The sequence below is a fragment of the Stegodyphus dumicola genome, chromosome 2 (genome assembly GCF_044657685.1).
Source record: "Stegodyphus dumicola isolate Sdum_Otavi_A_Nest chromosome 2, ASM4465768v1".
NCBI classification, from domain to species: Eukaryota; Metazoa; Arthropoda; class Arachnida; order Araneae; family Eresidae; genus Stegodyphus; species Stegodyphus dumicola.
The window spans coordinates 115783850-115805198 of NC_140769.1; the positions used below are offsets into that span (position 1 = coordinate 115783850).

The 21349-nt window shown below is 29.9% G+C and overlaps 1 protein-coding gene and 1 long non-coding RNA gene across 3 annotated transcripts; one reads left to right on the forward strand and one right to left on the reverse strand.

Moving 5' to 3' along the window:
- Positions 1-845: 845 nt before the first annotated feature.
- On the forward strand, positions 846-6471 carry LOC146998552 (uncharacterized). Of its 2 annotated transcripts, XR_015039530.1 has the most exons (3): positions 846-1224; positions 1991-2470; positions 2607-6471. XR_015039530.1 is itself a non-coding variant. In XM_085811058.1 (2 exons), exons 1-2 carry the CDS (start codon positions 1105-1107, stop codon positions 2330-2332), a joined length of 462 nt encoding a protein of 153 aa, XP_085667184.1. In that variant the 5' UTR covers positions 846-1104; the 3' UTR covers positions 2333-6471. The 2 variants fall into 2 exon arrangements, 1 of the variants encoding a protein (XP_085667184.1); XM_085811058.1 differs by having other exon boundaries at positions 1991-6471.
- A 4624-nt stretch (positions 6472-11095) lies between these two features.
- On the reverse strand, positions 11096-18550 carry LOC146998553 (uncharacterized). The gene is made up of 2 exons (XR_015039531.1): positions 18156-18550; positions 11096-11349 (listed from the first exon to the last, which is right to left on the reverse strand). It is a non-coding gene; the product is annotated as an uncharacterized LOC146998553 (long non-coding RNA).
- Positions 18551-21349: the final 2799 nt, after the last annotated feature.

Sequence of the window (21349 nt, forward strand, 5' to 3'; positions counted from 1 at the left end):
CTTTGGTGTTTTCAATTCCAATGTATCTCTAAATGAAAAAGAACAATTAATTGATATTTTAAGTGATGGAATACTGTGTGTTAAGTCTTTAACTTGCCAAAAATTTTAGTTGATTGGAAACTAATATGCCGATTTAAAATTAATGAAAGTAAATTATTACACTTCTTACATAAAATTGTACAGTAAACCTTTAGCTTCTATTTAAAACTTCTAAAATACTTATGTTACATTTTTCTGTTATATAAGCATTGAAAGTGGATTTCTCACTGAAATAGAAATAATTTTGCTATTGAATTAACATGGAGAACCTTTTTATTGAAATATTTTTTTCTCTGTGACATTAGTTGCATCTACTACAAAATAAAGATTAAAGAATTGTTTTTAAAACATTTTGAATTCGTTGTCATATTGATCTATGAAGCACTAGATTAGTGAGTTTTTATTACATTATTGACAAATATAGTTTTTAAACAATCAAAAAATTTAAAGCGGAGATAATTATTTGTCAAATATGAATGTGTTTTCAAAGAGGAAATAAATAATAATAAGAAAATTCAGTCATTCCCCATCTCTAACAAAGTAATTTGCTTTGATTTAATCTTTATAATACAATATATTTTAAAATGATAAGGCAAAATCCAACGTGAAAGGTTATGCGAAGATTACGATAGTACCTAGAGTATTCAGCATTTCGTATAATCCTACAACCAGATAATAATAATATTAAAATAAATTTTATCTGAATGAAGTTTTCTTATTACAGAAACAGTAAAATTATGCAATTACATTAACGAATACACTTTCAGACAATATACTTAATATCGTTTACAAGCGCAAGCCAAAGTTCTGTTTATGTTACATCTCGCCCTTCAGAGCATGCTCAAGAATTACCATCCAGGCGAAACTAGTCGATTTGTCCATGACGTCAAAAACTCGAAAAGTGGGGTCACGGAGTATAAACAAAGAGGGACAACTTTTTCCAAAAATGGTCCACTTTTGTCGCATTATTTATAGAGGGCGCTGCAATCGTTAGCTGTTCTACTTTTCGTAGGATTTGCCATAGGCAGCAATACAGAAAATATTGATTTGATATTAATTTCCAGTATGAGTAATTCTTGTAATGCAACCTGCTTCGTCCCCGGATACAACAGTGGTTATACATCTGTTAGGCAGAAGAATAAAAGCTTGGAAATCAAGAATCCAAGTATATTTAGAGCTCCAAAGGTGAGCAACATTTATATCACAGTCAGACGAATTTATATAACTTTACAGAACGTCTGGATTGCTAGTAAATAAGAGGGTATTTAAAAAGTAATAGACTGGAAATTAGTTAAATATTTCACAGAACTTTAAATTGGAAATTAGTTAAATATTTCACATAACTTATGTGCATTTGCATTTCGTGCATGAAAGCAGGCAATCCTGAGATTTTTAAAGTTAAATAAATTTCTGGAATTATGCAAGAATGATGGAATATTTGCCTCTTTATTTCATTTACAGAAAAGAAGATTAACTCATTTCCCCTTCTTTTCCGTTTGAAGTAGGTTTTTATAATAAATGGAAATTAACACTATGCTGCTTAAAATTAACTTCACTTGCATGGTTGAGTGAAAACATAACAGCAGATAAGTGTAATGAAAAATTGATTTTCCATGAGATAAATTCAGCATATTAAATAAGTTATGAATATTATAAAATCATGCCACATAATTAAATGGCTGTTAAAAATTAAGATTTAAATCTTGATACACTGCACAGTGAGAACCATTATGCACAAGGATTTTAAATTTGAATGTGTAAAACTATTCAAGCGTTAGTGATGCAATTAAATTTTAATTTGCCATTACTATTTTCAAATTAAATTTTAATCATTAAATATTAAATTTGCATCAAAGTCACGTTAAAAAAATTGCATACAACATGAGTATTTTAATTTTGTATGTAACTGAATTCTGATATTTATACATACTTGTTGAAATATATTTTACAGGATCCTGTGCTGCTAGACAAATGGACACATGCAATTCCTCGGGCCGACCAAATACTTTCAGAGAAGTATGTTGTATGCGAGCATCATTTTGCAGAAAGTGATATAAAACAATTTTACGAGATGAAATTGTTCGATGGGACAATATTCAAGTTGGAAATGGGCCGCCCTAGACTCCAAGAAGGAGCAATACCCTCAATCTTTCCAAATCTGCCTTTATATTTATCCAAACCGTTACGTAAAAGTAAAACACCTGCTGCAAGAAATGTGCCTATGAAAAGAATGCTCCATTGGTTGCAGATAATGTTGCCGCTACTAAAAAGAATTTTACATTTCCACTGTTGACTGAAAGTCTGCAGAAGTTCCAAACCGCATTGTTTGTGGACTGTAAATTCTGTAGTTGAATTCATTGTATGTGCTCGATGGGCAACTAATTACATGTATGAAAAAAGGGTTATAATTGATAAAGATATGACTGTAAAGGTTAGTTTTGTTTTGACATTTTTATAATTTCAGTATTGTACGTCAAACTGCACTTGGTACTATTGTGCTACACATTCATTGCTTTTTTTTTTCATGTGTAATTTATTCTTCACTTATTTATTGTTATTTTTTTCAGATTTCTACGTTATCTTTTCTGAATTTTTGAGCTATGAATAGATGGATTTTTTTTTTTTTTTTTTTTTAAATTAAGGAAATTGTCAGAGATGATACTAGTCTGTAGTATCTTAGAAGGATTATTTTTCAATCAAAAACATGTTCTCAATCAAAAATTTTCTCCTCGTAGGGTAATATGCATCTGTCAATTTCTTCCTAGGGTAATATGCACTGTGATCCAATAAAATATTGATCTTGCATTTCTAATTCATTGGTCAGTGTGTGTAATACCTTATAAGCAATGATATTAATTGTATATTATTTTATAGATAATATTTCTTGCTTTCTCATTGTTTTGATTTAATAATGGTATTTTATTCCCATGTCTAAATAATTGGGTCCTAACTGGTCCAATTTTAATTTTTCAGCCAGTGTATATTGTTTGTCTTGCTGTTTTGTTTGTTTTTATCCAAACATGATGTGTTAATATGTACTAAAGATGCAATACCTGAATTTAATAATTTTTATGTACCTTTAATTAGTATGGCTAATGTTATGCAAATGCTAATTGTTATACTATATCATTAGATTGCAATGCTTGTTTGAAACACAAATTCACTTTAGATCCAGGTGAATCAGCAATCTTGCTCAGCAAATTTCTGATCCATGTACTTCAGAAATTACCAACATTTTGAAAAATCCTGCCTTGCTTAATTCAGCAAAAGTACATAATTTCTTCATAAATGATTCAATAAGCTTCTTATGTTTGTTTTGAATAAATGAAATAATGCTGGGTAAAAGTGTACAATTGTGTGCCCCTTGTTTATTGGCGATTCTTTTTTGACGCCAAGATCGGCGCCAGGAAGGCACAATTTCACGATGGCCGCTACACAAAATCAAAATAAGAAGTCAAAGAATTGCACAAGATCTGTGTCCATGTTTTACTTAAAAATCCCATCTGTTTTTACTTAAAAAAAATCCTAGAATTGCACAACCTAGGCAAGGCACACTGCTTTAAATATGTCCATGTACACATCAATCTATTTTCATTTAAATAAAATCGGGGAGCTAAAACAAAGTTAAAACTATCGTGGTAACCAGAAGTGAGGTTACATCACCAAACTTTTTAAAAAAATATCGCCAATCGGAGGGGCACCCAATTCTACACTAGAGCCTAATGCTGAATTAGTTGTTGTCCCACTAGCACTGAAATCCTGTGAAAATGAGAAATTTCTCATATATCCCATGTTGGAGTTCAGAAAACGTATGAAATCTTATTGAAAGATTCTTTTAGAAGGGTATGTATAATGACACAAAGAATTTTGTTCTCCCGTATCATTTACGTAACAAATACAAATCTTTCACTCCTAAACAGGCTCCATTTAAAGCTATCAGAATACCTAAATATCCAAATGACTTTTTTCCGTGTATATTGGTTGTCCTGTACGAAATTGTGGACATGATCTCATTATTCTAGATCATTTTTCTAAACATCTTGTTTTATGACCTCTCAAAAATCTCACTGCTGAAACTATTACAGCACATTTATTACAATATATGTACCTGGAAGACCAGAAATGATCTTGATTTACACACAATATCCTTCACTGGTCTTTGAATCGATTACCAAATGCTTGGATATTAAATTATCTCACTGTATTCCTCAGAGACCTGAGTATAATGAACATGTTAATACCTGCATCAAGAGCTCTTTGCTTATACTTCATGAAAAAGGTATTCCATTTGAAAATGCATTACTTATACATCAAAATATTTATAATGGTACTGTTCATCTTTCAACTGGTTATTCTCCTAATATTCTGCATTTTAGAAGAAAATTATCATTACTTTTTAATATGTTTAATCCTGATCCAAGGCCATTCAGGTGGAAAAATCATATTATTTGTGTGATCTTTTAACACAACTAAAACTAAGTTATGAGCATGCCTATGAGATGTTGGAATAAAGCAAATAGAACTGAATACTTGAAAAATGCCATATTAAGATCATTCAATGTTAATGATAGAGTGTATGTGAAATCTAAGGTTACATTCCAGCATAGGTTTTCGAAAACTTTTTCTTCTAAAGTAAATGATGTAAATTATGTTATTTGTGCACTTGACAATGATTTTTTCTCAGCCATTTATAGAATTCACATCAGTTGCCTTCGTTTGGCTCCTAAAAGATTCTCCCACACTTCAGTACACTTAATTCTTTTTTTTTTCCACTCATTTCTTTTACTATCATAGAACATTATTACAAGTTATGCAATATGTTAAATTGTTCGAAATTTAATTTTATGTGTCTTTTGTTGATTTCTTGATTGTGTGAGCATAATCATTAGAGTTTAAGGCTTGATCACCCTTAAAATCATTTCGAGATTCAATGACATTGTGCCTAATATATAAGTGCATAAGTGTTTGATTTCAAAATTTTCTGGTATGATGTGATTATAATGGTTTGTATTGTTTTTTCATCCTGTATGTGATTTATCTAATTAAGTGTAACTGGGGATGTACAAAAATTGCATTTTGCTTTATCATAGAAATACTTCATTTACAATTCTGTACTGTGTACTTGCAATATGGTATATTCGAAAATTTTATGTACCATATTTATATCATGCACTTATATGTATTTTGCATAAAAAGTTGCTTGTATTGAATTATGGAATATTTAAATAAGTGGTTCTATGTTTTAATGTTAAAAATTTTGTTTTTGTGTAGATGGCATGGTTTTGGTGATACCTAAATGAAAAAATCTTTTTATTTAAAATGTAATCTATGTAATATGTATTTCAGACTGTTAGCTCCATAGTGATTGTCATGATTTTATATGAGGCTGGCACCATGATACCGAAATTTTTATTATGCACGTAATTAATTTTTTCTCCTTCCCTCAAAAAGGGGTGAATATCTGATGAGGTCACATTAAATTTATGTCCTTGGAATTATTACAGCCATCTAGAACCAGATAAGGGATTTCATGTGGTGACAATATTTTTGCCAACAGGTTTGTTATAACATGACCAAGCTATGTCATCAGACAACTAATTTCAGTTCAGTTTGTTTGCAAAGTGAAAGAAATATTATGATTGGTTGTTCTCGCTGTGGAATATTTTCATTTTGTTTCTTATCTTCTGCAATGTCTGTACTTTTAATTTTATCAAGAATTCCTTTTTTTTTATTTCAATATTCTAAATTATGATACGAGTGCCCTTTCTAAATTCATTCTGGTCCTTAATGTATTGATGCAAAATTTAATTAAAAAGTCCTTCTTAAGTGTTTTTACCTTTTTTCTCATGTGAAGACTTTATTCGTTTAAAGCTTTTTGTTTTGGCTTTCCAAGTTTTTATCTTTGATGATGTGGAGATAAAGGCTTCGTGCTAAGTGCTCCATAAATTAAAATTTCTTGATCCTTGATATTTTCATTGGTTGAAATGTGTAACTGTGCTAGCTTATAAATAGTGGGAATTAGTGAATCTCTTAGTCTATTCATTGTTTTTTCGCTTCCCTCTGGATTTCTGCTGCGTGTACTCTTCTTGTTTCAAATATGTTGTAGTTGGCATTTCTTCGCCCTCTTTTGCAGTTAGCGGAATAAGCCCTACTACATTATGGTATTAGTACTGGAGATGACAGCTGCCGTTATTTTCCGAATTTGAGAGACAGCCCTTATACTTTTCTTTCTGAAGTATGTTTGACTTTTTGTCTCCACTTACCATATGAGAAATGTTGAATGTTGTTAACGAAGGCTGTGAAACTACACTCAGTGCAGAGAAATACAAATTTTTTACGTGCCAGGAGGCATTCCACTGTGGCGGACTTCATGCAATCAATATGGAGCAAAGTCTGACGAGAATCGATAAATAAACGATCTTTGAAAATGTATCCAGGACTCTTCTTTTCCTTTTATTGGACAGCTCACCATGACATGGCAAATACCATGATCCTACTTTGTGTAAGCCACTGTACTACTGAAGTATTCTCTTAACACTACACACACTTCCTATAGCTCACCCTTGTGTGTAACAATATAAAACAATACTGCTAAGATTGTTTCGGGATTATTTATATAATTACTGTTACATTTTTATTAAATTTTTGTTATTTAATTGAACTTGTTTCTTTCACTGCGAGTCATTAATCATTGAAAAAGAGATATTAAATTGAGAATAAAAAAAGTAAATAATTACTGCAAGAGAAAACAGACTTTAGTTTTATACAGTTAATGATATTTTTTAAATACCGCAGCAAGCATGCATTAGGTATTCTGATATTAAACTGGTAGTTTTGCAACAAATGTAATTAGACTCTATTAGTAAATGATCAGTTCAAAAAATGAAAATAAAAAATAGGGGCAGTAAAACATAACACATGCAAAGCATTTTTTTCAAAAAAGCTACATGTATCAATCTGAAACTTAACAGCGAGAAAATATCATAACATTATAACTGTGATAAAATTTTTCTGAACATAAGAAATTCATCTTTTAGGCTATTGAATGGGATGGAATTTTCCTCCTTTGGAAAGAAAAGTGACATGTACTTTTAAAATAAAAAAGATCAGCATTATATTTTTAGTTAAAATACTGCATTTATTGGTTAGAAGTTAGTTCAAGCAGGACAAAATTAAAGATAGATTGAATTAGTCAATATTTTTTACTCTTTATATTTAATTATGAATAATATAGTTCAGCATAACCAAGCGTTCAGAATACTTAACTGAATTCAAATCCGAATTCTATTTTAAAATCTTTTGAAATCAATTTGAAACATACTTCTCAAATAACAAAGATATGGAAATTTTTAACAGAAAACGATAAAAATATCAAAATCAAAACTGACATAAAAAATTAACTGATTCATAAAAAAGAATAACTTATTATGATAGTACAGAAAACTTACTGACTGAAGCAAAAAATTCTATAAACTTCATTAAAATTTCGCCACAGTTTATATCAAGCTGTGTATCTAAGCATTTTACAAAACGAGAGACGCGAAGAAACTATTCTAATTAAATTTAACATATATACAACAAGTATTATTACTAGTAATATGATTATTTTTTTTGAGGGGGAGGGACTGAAAAATAATCATTAAATTAATCATTCATAAAAAGTACTACAAGCCTTACAGCATGAAAGCTGTAAATTAATTTTATAATTTGAGGAATAAAATACAATCATTAGTGAGAAGAATATTATAACGCAATCCATGACATTAAAAACATAAACATTTTTCATTCGGTAGTAAGCTTTGCCGCGTGGCTACTCGATGAATGTTTACATTTGGAACTACTAAGATGGAACAACAGCGCCATCTAGTGAACGCGACATTTTAGGACCGTTTTTCTACTAGGCAGTTTCACCTCCTTCATTATACTCCGTGGTGGGGTAGGGTTTGGAAATAGGTCGCCGCTTTTTCGGATGGCCCAAACTGTCCTTTTACTATCGATAGGCAGCTTTTTGCCACCGATAATGAAATGGCCGTTGTTTATCGATTACGAAGGTTTTAATGTTTGGATTCGTGTATAAACTTTGTCAGAAGAAAAATTAATATCGCGAAACCTTGCAATTTAAAGGAATACTTTGCAGACACGAAGTAGAAACTGTTAAAAAAATTTGCTTATTATTATAGAAAATCATAACCATTCGATGATAAGAGTATGTTACGAAGTATGTTATATATCATATGAGTTATGAAAGTAAATGTAAAGATAATGTATGTATGTGAAGTAAATAAAATCCTCTAGAACGCAAACACTTTATTTGGTATCTAGTTGAAAGTTTGGCCATTTTGTTCTTAAGTATTTATCAACATAAATTTTTATTAATTTTATTGCCTAAGATCTGGTTGATGTTTCCAGATCTGGTCCAAGTTAAAAAAAGGAAAAAATGTTTATAGACGTTCATATTCATTAATTTTGTTGCATAACGTGTAATAGAACTCTTGTTTGATTTTTATTTGGTTTCATTGACAGCTATCGCATGCTTTTTTTTTTTTTTTTTTTTTTTAAATAGCTGATGCTTTACAAGACCTTCCATACTATATTAAACATTAAACAGGGTATACTATGATAGATTTGAAAATTTTTATTGTTTCTTCAGAAACTCAACAATTGCCTCAATGACTACTGTATTTTTCATCCTGTCTTATTGTATAAATGCAGTCTGTTGATTTGAAATATAATAATTTAACAGTCAGTGTGTAAAGAAAATCCATTCTTTAGTTTTATAATGAGCAACGTTTTTCAAAATAATCTTATAATTAAAACAGGTTTTCTGAAGTGTATTTATTTCTTTAGTGATGTATAAGTCAATGCTACTTAGCTTGTATAATATTACATTACTGTCTATTTTGACTGGTACCAGTAGGCTAGCAGATAAGATAGCTGAACATTGGATGTTTGATCCAGGTACAAATACTGGTGAATGGGATAGCTGATTTTCCTGTTTTTCCGTATGTATTATGTGAATACAAGTCAATTTCTCATAGAAATACCTTCTCAAAGGCATCCTTTACCTAAGGTACATAGCTCTTACTGTAGTTACCTTGTTTTGTGTAACGTAGCATAGCCGTCAAAACCTTAATTTTTAATACAAAATAACAAAAAAATTTTTTTGCTACCATATTACCATAACAAATTTCACAGGATGCACCAAACTGTGTCAACCATGTGTATGTGCATATAACAATTCTTCAGTTTTTAATAAGCAGCATCACCATTTTTGTATGTTTTTTTTTTTTTTTTTTTTTTTTTTTTTTGTGTGTGTGTGTGTGTGTGTGTGTATTTATCCAAGTTACAATGATTTTTATAACTCATTTTTATTTTTGTAACAAATCATACTTTTTTAAATGTGAAATTAATTTTAAAATATGCACTTGTGGAATTTGTCTGCAATGGATGAAATAGTGGTGTGAATAAAATTCTGAAAAATAAAGCTGTATCAAATTATAAAGTTACAGAAAAATGGAATTTGCTATGTTAGTTGAATTTAAATTACCCAGAATCTTTCTCCCTTCGCTGTTGCTATACCACCAAAAGAAAGCCAATTGTGAACAGCATCCTGCAAACAAAAACTTGCTTGTAACAAGGTTTATTGATTGATTGGTGCAGACTTTAATGGCATATTTGTTACCAAATGAATCTAAAGCAAACCAGTATGAAGGGTAGTTTTACAGGTTAACTTCTTTTCAAATTAGCAACTCTGTAAAAGGGATCATCCAGCTGTACTGACACTACATGTTCTTTTTCATAGCTTGTTATTTGGTTGTAACAGGCAGTTAAGATAAAAACACTTGTAACACTGCTTAATTTTTATGTATGGTAGCCCAGTTACATGACTATAACATTTTTCCACTACTTTTTTTACACTGTAATCTTGGTTTAGAAAGTTATTTACCAAGATTTTGGGATGTTGTATAGGAATATCATATGGAACAACTACAGCCAAATGTATTGTTTCAGAAGAGAGTATATACTCTTACTGAATCTTTTCCTGCACTTATTGTTTGATTTGATATTTCCTGTATAGTGGAATGACCATCATGACAACATAGCATCCTGTAGCTCTTTCTATATAATTCCATTCAGATATTCACACTTTTATTTTTGTAAGTTAATGCAGAAGACAATACAAATTTACATCTATTTCTGATACTTCCAATTTTAAGGAATAATCACGGAGTCTATACTGTTACATAGAAGATGCTAAAAAAATACTTAACAGGGAGTTTAACATTATTTATGCAACAAAGGAGCTGAAGTTTATTGCATTTTTAACAATATGTTGAAACTCATACAAGCATTTATTTCTTTTATTATAGATGTAAATCAATGACCAGTTCCTAAAGTATTGAAAGATAAAAGTCAAGGAAAAAATTCTCAGTTCATAGTGCCAAAGTATTTTGTTATATTGATAAAATTCAATTAAAAAAAGATTACTCATGTTATTATGTAGAATTGATGCTAAAATTCTATATTAGAAACAAGTATCGATTAATTGTGTTACGTAGAATTAATAAACAGTCGGGCGGAAATTTATTAAATGCATAAAACATAACAAAAGCCAGGGCTGTATTTATTCCTCCATTTAAAAAATTGTGGCTTTTCTATCCAACTGTCTTCAAATCTGTAAATTCAGAAAAAACTCTAAAATTGTAATTTTTTAGAGAGAAGCATTTCCATCCTCAAAAAAATAAATGTTAAAAAAGAATTGAAATACAAAATTTGTGCATTTTATGCAGAAAGTGAAAAGAAAATCATTATTTCATTATAATGTTAATCATAAAAACAGATCTGCTTAATATTTTTTGTAACAAAAACTTAAAGAAATATTTTTATTCTATTGCATGTCCAGTGATATTAAAAATAGTTTTAAATTTTGATTTTAACTTGAAGATGCCCCAGAGGAGTTGCATGATATCTAAAATTTCTCTGAAACTTAGTTTGAAAACCTTCAAACTACTTGAAAACTTCAAATTATGTGAAAAAAGAAATGTAGATGTAAACAGCAGTGATTAAAAAGTTTTAATGACCAAAATATTTTCATTCCATCAGATTATTTGTTTATTTTGAAGAAGACATTGTAGAGACATTAGGATTTTTTTGGAAGCTGAGAGACGTGAAAAACGAGCAATGCCCTCTCCGCGACTAGAACCATGGACCTCCCGAATATGTGCCGAGGCATGCTACGAAGGCAGGAGAAATACCTTATAAAACAATCCGATAACGAGATAACAAGTAGAAGATAAGAATTTTTTTCTTCTGGAAAATTAAAAAAAAAAAATTCATATTGCATATATACAAGCCTATACCATAAATTATAAGTATATAAAATTCTTAGATTATCTAATGGGGGAAGTAATAAATGTAAATATTAATATATAAGAAGTTATAAATGTAAATATTTCAATAAATGAATAGATAAAAAATGGCCTTAAACAACCTCATGTTTAAATTACTTGGAGAAATTAATGCCAACAAAAACATTATTATTGAAACAAATGTAGATAATAAACACAAATTGCCTAATGTATTTAATTTGAATATCTGAATCACAGAATTTTCAAATAGAAAGGTTTCACTGAATAATGACCGCGTAAAAGATAAGTTATTATGATGGAATTAGCCTTTGGGTATCGGAAATGGACATGTAGTTGAAAAACGAAAGCTTGCTTTAAATTACAGAGATTTCTAATACATTAATTTAATATATTTTTAAAAATATTTTAATAATATAATACTTTTCTAATACATTTATTTTATTATCCAAAATTATTTTCTAATTAACAGAAAGGTACGGCGTAAGTTTCAGTGATTAATTATCAGAAAGGCTTCTTCTGAATGGTTTAATAATAATAATACAAGGAAATAAGCTTATTTTACACATGCCTTATGGCATAAGAAAAGGAACTTTTGAAATATATTAAAAACTAAAAAGATTTACATATACCATAGAAATGATGTTTAACTCTAAACAAAATTACTGGTTATCGTTTCGGAAACAAAATTCAATACTTGCCCATAGTAAGACCAACTTGTGAAAGATTTTTTGCCAAACTGCAAATCATTGCGTAAGGAAGAAAATTTCCAAAAGCCATTTTGAAATTTTTAATAATATGACTAATAATCATAAGATACTACTTTTTGATCCATAACATGGGATGTTTGAACTAACTAAGAAAAAACTTTAAATTGCATCAGTATTATAACGAGCTAATAAATTTTAAATCACGAAATACAGTGAACCACCAACCAAGACAGCCAGACACAGCTGCTATAAAAATATTTCTACGGAAGTGGTTGTCTTAGGGAGGAGATAACTGATGCCAATGTTGTTAAATTACCACTTTTGTCATCCTGGTACAGTTTTCTGTCTACACATTTTGAATCTGAAATAATGCATTCAGCACAGCATGCACACTGGGTGTAAGGAAAGAGAAGCAACAGAAAGAAACTGGAGAGTATGGTTAAATGATAAAAACCAAATCCTTAATACCACTATTGACAGAAAGAGACTAAAATGCAAATAAGAAGCAAATTTCCTTAAAAGCTAACAATGAAGAAGGATTAAAATTAGAATCAATGGTTAAAACCATGGGATTTTTATTGATATAAAACATCAAATGCCAAATGAAGTGGTGTCTCCCCCCCCAGTATAATTTTTCGATGTGGAGAAATGGAAAACATGATTTTTTTTTAACTAGCAATCGTAGGCAATGCAGAATTTATTAATTTTTCTTTGAACATAATTTTGTGTTGTTCAGTACAGAATTTAGGTCACGCATCTCTGCTGTTTGGGGGAAACTTAAAAAAGAACTCTGTGAACATAATTTAAAAAATAATAATAATACGGGTCACTAAAATAAATAAAAATTCAGATTCTTTTCTTGTGTTCTAACATATGTAATTATTACTTCAGTAGATTCTAATATTTATTTTATAATCATGCATTATTACTACTTAGGTAACAATACAGACATATATAAATTTTCACTATTTTTTACTGTCATTACATGCACAATTGCTAGGGGATGTTTCCATAACCGGCACTTGGCGAAATTGCGGATTTGTTTACATCGGAAGTGAGCGTACGTGCGCCAGAATATGGTAACCCTGGTAATTGTTGCAACCCACACAGGGAATTTTCCTGAAGGAGGAAAAGGGAAATTTTCTGTTTACTTTTCGAACATTACGGTAAGAGAAAATAAAGTTTTTTATATTTTCGCAAAACGTTTATGGGGTTTTGGGAGTATCATTATTATTTCATATTTTCGCAAAACGTTTATGGGGTTTATTTTTCGAACATTACGGTAAAAGAAAATAAAGTTTTTTGAAGCAAATTATTATTATTAACATAACAAAAAGTTCCTTTTTTAAGTATTATATATGTTATAAATATTGCTATTGCCATGAAGACAAACTGGGCAAAGTTAAAATGAAACCAACAACAACAGCATTTAATTTATTATAGCTTTTTTCTTACTTTTACTAGAATTCTAATGATAAAATGATTAGTGCATTTAAATACATATTAAATGAAAATATTAAAATAAATATGGAGATGCATTAAATATGATTTGGACTAATTTAATTATGTATTCTTACATATATAGCTATGCCCATTTAATTTTTCTCAATAAAAATAATTAAGCTATCCTTATTATTTTTATATATCTATACATTTTTTAACTCTGCACATAGCTACTCAGAAAGAAAGATATATGGGTAGGATATAAGAAGATAAAAATTATTAATCTTCCCTTCAAAGTCAAAGGATATAGCTGTAGTATATGATTTCAAAAAAAGTAAATCATTAGAATATTAAGCTGAAAATATAAGTCTGAAGGAAAGAGATTTTTCTTAAATTCAAACTGTGCACAAAACATTTCAGATGCATTCAAACTCTGAACTGGAACATGCTAATTTACTGTTGTGGAACTAATATGAAAATAATATTGTTGACAGTATAGTAGTGTACCACCAAAGAATTTATGCTGGGAGAAGAAGCAAAGCTTCGATGACACCACAAAGCCAAATGATAACTGGCTTAATTTTTACTCTTTTTATGCATAAAATGTCATAGTTGTTAGTATTTCATTAAAATATATTTTCTAATAATATAATGATTTGCAAATGATGGAAATTTACCTGTCATTAAAGCATTTTGTTCTAAACATGCTTCAGCTTATCAAAGAAGTTAAAGCTATTCCAACCTATCCCCCATATTAAAGTTTTTTTGATTAAATCAGGTTCATGTCTAATGCATCAAAAATATAAATAAACCTTCTTTAGTATTTGTCAAACATCAGTTCTCATGGCCTTAAATTGGATGCAAGATTTATTTCACAAAGTTATGTTTTCACTTATGGGGCAAAACTTTTAAATTTGTTATTTGAATCTGTTACATTAGTCTTTATTTTAAAGAATATATTGTATGTCATATGGCCATGAAGGCAACCTGGTTAAAGTAGAAATGAAATCAAACTAATTAATGTGATTTGAAGCCATTGTGTTATACTTCGAGGAGTATGTTATATGGTAAATATGTGTGCTCATGTTTTTCCTGGAAAGGGCATAACATTTTTTTACAGAAATAAGTTACCAACCTAAATCTATTGCCATGGCAATTAAATTTTTCTGAAAGAGCAGGATTATTTATAAGCCAAGTGCTAAACCTTTGTATTGTTACCCTGATCATGAAATTTTAAATGGTGATTTAATTTCTTTTTTCAGGTTGAACTGCCCTTCAATGTAAGCTTTTGCTCGATGTGTGGCCTGTAATAGCAATAAATGGGACTTTTGTGAACTGAAATCTGTTAGGCTTTCCAAAATCCAGAAAGGTAAAGTTTAACTTTTTATTTAAGCCTAATGTTCTTAAAATATATTAGAATATCCATAGGTGACATTTGATTATTGTTTAATAAAGACACCATAACAAAATAAGCTGATTGAATCACCAAATTTGTAACTTGTAACTTTTAAATATATCCAGACTGTCTGCTTTAATAAGGAAGTAACATACAGTGCATATATAGTAGTGTTTTGATTTTCATTTATCATTTTATTCTGTTTTAAGTATGAGTTCAGCAATGCTCCAACATAAGGTATTCCAATTTATATGAGCTTTAAGTCGTACAGCTCCTTATTTTATTTTGCATATTTATACTTGTTGTTTTGAAATTGTCAATAATTCATAAAATGCTGATGAGCAAAACATTACTATGCCTATATATAAGAATTAGCTTTAATGAAATAAGAAGCATCAAAGTATATGCTAATTGCCCTAAAACTCCATACCCTTCTTCAAAACAGTACTTCAGTTATAACTGTGTTAACAAACGATGCAGTTGTTCAACATTTTTATACACTGTGCTGTTACTTTCATACTTTGGTTCAGGAAAGTAAATGGGATTTGATATTCTATATTTCTTCTTTTTTCCCCACATTATAATTATGAATCGAGTTATCAGAAAAGAATAATTAATTTTATGAAACCATTAGCATCAGAATAACTTCATTTCTTGCACATGTACTTTTTGTTTCCAATGGTGGATGCTTGCCTATGCCGGCATTGGCCACTCCTAAAATCAGATATGGTGATCTATTATGGAGGCACCTAATAGGCAGGCCACCTTTGCCTCCTATGAAGGGACAGATAATTTACATCCATGCCTTGTTCATTATTCGAACCCGGGTCCCTCAGTATTGTACTCAGGCTTCCCTAATCACTATCCCATCCGGGCAGCTACAACTTTATTTTAATATGCTATTTTGTATTGATATGTAATATGAAAAATACATTTTTATTATGTATTTTTTAAAACAAGTGCTTTTTAGTCATTGGTTCTATTTAACTCGAATTCACATGCATTGTTTTATATGCAAAATAAATACGACCCAGACTGATTGGAATCTGACTTCAGAGCTTTTGCTCGTTGCATCTGTCACATAGCTTCAGAGCTATAACTGTGTTATATTTAATTTTTAGTACTTAAATATTAATTTGTTAAAGTTAAAAAGTAATAAGGCTGAAGAATGTCAATGTGATATATTTCTTAACAATAATGTGCAGTAGTCCCTCTTTAAAAATGGTTTTGATTATCTGCAGACAATAAAAATTGAGAAAGTTATGAAAATTAGATTATTTTGTTGAATTCAAATTGGCCAAATGATAAAGATATACTTGCATATAAATCACTTCTGCATATGATTGAAGCTTTACAATATGTGCTTGTTAACTTCAGTTGTCTATAGTATTATTATTATGACAGTTTAACACTTGATATTTGCAGCACATTACCTCAGATTAGAACTATAGGATAAAATGTAGTTGAAAACTTTGGGAGGTTATAAATGAAATAAATGCAGAAGAAATTAACTCAAGCCATTACTATTGTTAATGAATAACAGAGCAGTTAGAAAATTTATTATAATTCAGAATTAATGTTTAGTACTGGCAAAGAGAAAGTGAATAGTGTATTAAGTCAGATAGTTTTCACAATAGAAATATTAACTTAAATAAAAAGAACAAAACTATAAATTTTCCCTCATTAATTATTAATATTTTTATTATGTTTCATTATTAAACATGTTTATTACTTGTGTATCCTGCCAAATAGACTGGCTGCATGGAAGTTTTCATAATTTTCTCTATGTGTGACATGAATTTATGCATCCAAAATGCTAACCTTTGTATGCAACACTCACTCATTTCTAATGCTTTAAAGTCCCAATACTCGTTTAATTTAGCATTTGCAGTATCAGCGTTGTTACACTATGAGTATTACTAATATTTTAATTCAGTGCTGCTTTTTATTTACTTTCACATTTATTTTATTCAATAAATAAATTAACTAAAATATAAAATTTATTGTGAATCGATTTTGTAATTATTTATGTTTATAATTTTTATCCCTTCCAGCTGATTAGGTGTGCAGAAGCAGCAGACTTGTAAATGTGAAGGAGCTATTTGCTTAGTTATGCAGTAGAATTCACCACCCTGCGGCAAGCTTCGTTAAAGCTGTGAACAGCCAAGCTAACCATCTTCAGGGAAAGTGGCTGCATCAAGCAAACCCAGTGACATTCCAAAGAGGAATGTCAGTCAAAATAAAAACTTAATACCTAAATCTCGGAAAATCAGACAATTAAGCCACAAATCTTGTGACCAATTTTTCAGTTGCTGTGCTTAGTGCGATAAAGTTATATGGCAATAAACTGAAAAGCTATGGCAGGTATTCTATTGTACCCTTTAATGAAATCAATTTAAAGCAAGCTTATCATATGATAAGCAAAATGATTGTATCATTGGATATGAAGACTATGGTAATGATTGCATTGCTGGGTATGCAGGCTATGGTTCTACAATGAGCCAAATGTAATATCTCAGTATGCTGTGACTATTAAAATTATAACTTATGTATTATTACTTCATATTGGTCATTATGTTCCAAAATAGATGCTCTTTTTATATAGAACTATATAAATGTAGAAAATCTGAGAAGTTAATTTTATATGGAAAGCCTTCGTGCAAAATTAATAGCATCTTGTTAATTTCATATATGTTTTGTGAAAGTAATTGCTGCTGAATCTAGAATTAATGCATTATCTCAGATTTGAGACAAAATTTGTCAAATTAGAAGATAGTGAAATAGATAAATAGGAAATGAAACATGAAATTTATATATTTAATATTGAAATAAATATCTCAGTAAAGTGGCTGTATGTAAAGTATAATGGTGAAATTTTTATAATTTTTTACTAAAATGCTAAAATTATGTGCTATGAAAATTTTATTTTCATTAATATTTATAATTTTTCCTCGCAAATTTTTATCCAAGGTGTCTATGTTTTAGCTATTTTAGATTTTTCTGTTTTAATGTTAAAAATATCTTCTTTATCAGCATTACATTAAAATATATCTCATAATCATTTGAAAATGAAGGAAATTTCATTCTTTTCAATAGTTTAAGAATATTTTCATAAAACATAATTATAGAAAAAATGAACTGATACATTTATAGTTATATATATGTAAAGAAAATTTTTTAGAAGGATCCTTTTTTCCATACCAGAAACATTTCATGAGCTGTAATATGTAATATTAGTTGGCCTAATATGTAAAAGGAATGTTTAATCAAATTATTTTTATTATGCTTTTATAAATATCACTATTAGAGCTGGAGCAAACCGCATGTATTCGTTACTGAGTAACGGGTACATCGGTTGACTCGAAGTACCGATTCGGTACTCACAAATTCATTTCGTTACTCGCATCTGTCGTACGATGCGGTTTGTTCGAGTACGAATGATGCGGTTTCTATGCGAATACGAATGATGCGGTTGCTGTTCGAATACGAATGATACGGTTGCGTCACAATGCGCTCATATTTTTCATAGATAATTTTGAATTTTTTTGGGCATCGGGCAAACTCTTGTTTACATTATGTGTTTTAGTTGAAATACTATTTAGTTGTTGATATTTAAGAAAAAGAGCAATTTTGATAGCGTGAAGCGTTACTTTGTATTTGCTTTTTACTATTGCTATTTATGTTTGTAATTTGAAAATTTAGATCATTCATCTTTTTTTTTTTTTTTTTTTTTTTTTTTTTTTCCCTTGAGCATGCCATAGTCAGATTTTATTGATTTGAAATATTTATATACTGCACTTAGGTATTGTTTATATAAGAATATGTAGGTTAATATAGGTTCTTTACTTCCTTGTATCAAATAAAATGGTAGTAATTATTGTAATCGAGAAAACTTTTGGGTATGATATTTTAACGGAAATATCCGTTTTTGACGATTACGGAATCCATGTGAATTATTTTTTGGGCTGACGCCTGTACGTACGAACACAATGAAAGACTCTCTCTCTCTCTCTCTCTCTCTTTTTTTTTTTTTTCAAAAAAACTTATTGTTAAATGTAATCCCATTTACTCTAAGCTGATACTTATGACTAATGATTATGACTTTAAGTTGATACTTGAAAGGGATTTTTTTCGTGATGTGTAAGTACGTATATATGCATTTTGCATAACTCAAAAACGGTTAGTTATAGAACGTTGAAATTTTGTATATGGGTCCGTGATAACATCTAGATGTGCATCTCCCTTTTTATTGCAATCGGTAATACTACCAAGATGAATAAATAAATAAATAAATAAATAAATAAAAATAAAATAACTATTACAATAATAAAATAATTAGCAACTAGAATATTAAATGATTATTATTATAATTCAATAAAAATTTAAAGACAAATGAAAATTTAATTAATGAATAACTGAGTAATGAAATAAAATACCAAACATCGTCTTGTTTGGGGGCTGTGGCTAAAATTGCAATTTAAGAACTAAGCCGAACATAAGCTAAATTTAGGCTTTTGATGAGCAAATAATATACTGTTTACCAGAGTACAGATAGAAATTTGGTTATGTAGCCCATTCTTCTAAAACGACGTTTCGTAGCTGCCTTCCATCACCAATTCCTTTTTTTTTTTTTTTTTTTTTTTTCCGGTTTCGGTTTATTCGGTTACAGCAAAGCACACTACGGCTATTGCCTACGGGGAGGGAGGCCTTCGTGTAGGACTTTTTAAAGGGAACTGACTCATATGCAAGTTACACACGGGAATAACAATGAAAACGCCCGTGCAGCTAGCCGTTAGCCGGGAATTGAACCCCGGACCGAGCTATTAGTGCTCAGCGACTTTACCGCTCGAGCTTTGGTGGGCTCTTTTTTTCTTTTCATTCGCTGTTTGAAAAACGGGTGTTCACGATAAAGTAAGCACCTGTTTACTTGAATTAAAATGGGTTAGACGATGTGACTCTTCCTACTTTAATCTCACTTAGCTTTTGATTTCTAATATTGACCGAACTAACAGTGTTCAGCGACTTTACCGCTCGGCCGCTGGTGGGCCGTTTTACGACTCATATAATAATAAATGCATATTCATATTGTAACAGAAATTTTGTTAGAAGTCTAGCATATGTATAGTTATTTGTGATCTTTTAAAACTGTCGTAACATGATGCATATTTATCATTATCGTGAACCAAAACAGTATGCTTTACATCCTTACAAATATACATGATAGATTTTAATATTTATTTCTGCATATACTTACGTTTCCCAAAGACACGAAAGCAAGTCAAGCAGATTTTTGTTGTATTAAGCAGACTTAAGTTCTCTGTTAGCTAGTGTAACATAATTTCGGATGTTAGTGTAACATAATTTCGGACTCTATGAGCCTTCCAGAATTATTAGCAAAATAGTGGAAACGTCTTTACAAAGTGTTTATATAAGCAAACAACAGATGTACACTGAGCAGTGATCAACTGATATATTTTTTAAATGATTTGGTTTAGTTGATTATGACAAAACACACTGGGGCTATGTGCCTAAAAAGAAAAATGCCTTCGTAGAGCACTTTCTTAGGAAAGCTGGCTCGTATGGTACGTGGTAAGCTGGCTTGTAAGCTGGTACGGGGAAAAAAAAAAAAACCACGAAACGCTTATGAAGCCAACCCGTTTGCCTGAGATCGAACTCAATACAAATCCCAAATAGATGAGAACCAATGAAAATAAATGAGATCGAACCAATACTTTCAGTATTTGTATTTGGGAAAGTTTTATGGTCATTATGAAAAAGTGAAAATTTGATATGGATTCCGCATGACTTCCTTCTACGACTATTTAAATTATGCTTATTTTTTCTGCACTTCATTTAAACTTATTTCCTCGAATTATTCTAACTCAATTAAGCGATACCCAAAGGCAAGTTACAAATGGCATCAAACATTGCAAATTTTGAAACTAAATTTCCTGGTCAATCTTTGTCCTACGGGACTCAAACTTCTTGTATTTTTCTTTTTCATAACGAGTATAAAGGTTTTCCAAATATAAATATAGAAACCAGAAGACGACATTAAAAGTTAAATTTCATAATTTGCCCAAAACTAATTCTTTTTTAAATTTGACATTGACAAAATATGAATATTTTCGTCATTTAAAATACTTCTGTATTTTTGTTGCACCGTATTTAAACTTGCTTCCTCGAGTTATTGACATTAAATTACATTAATTCCATTATCTATCGGAAAATAATTATAGCAAATCATCTATTTACGACATCTCTAAGAGGTCACCTTTTAAGAGATCTCTATTTTTGGGAACATAAACAAACATTGGTAGTGAACATCATCTTTTTAAGACCACCACATGTAAAATCCTCTAAAAGCATGAATGGTTGCATTTAATAAGGACCCA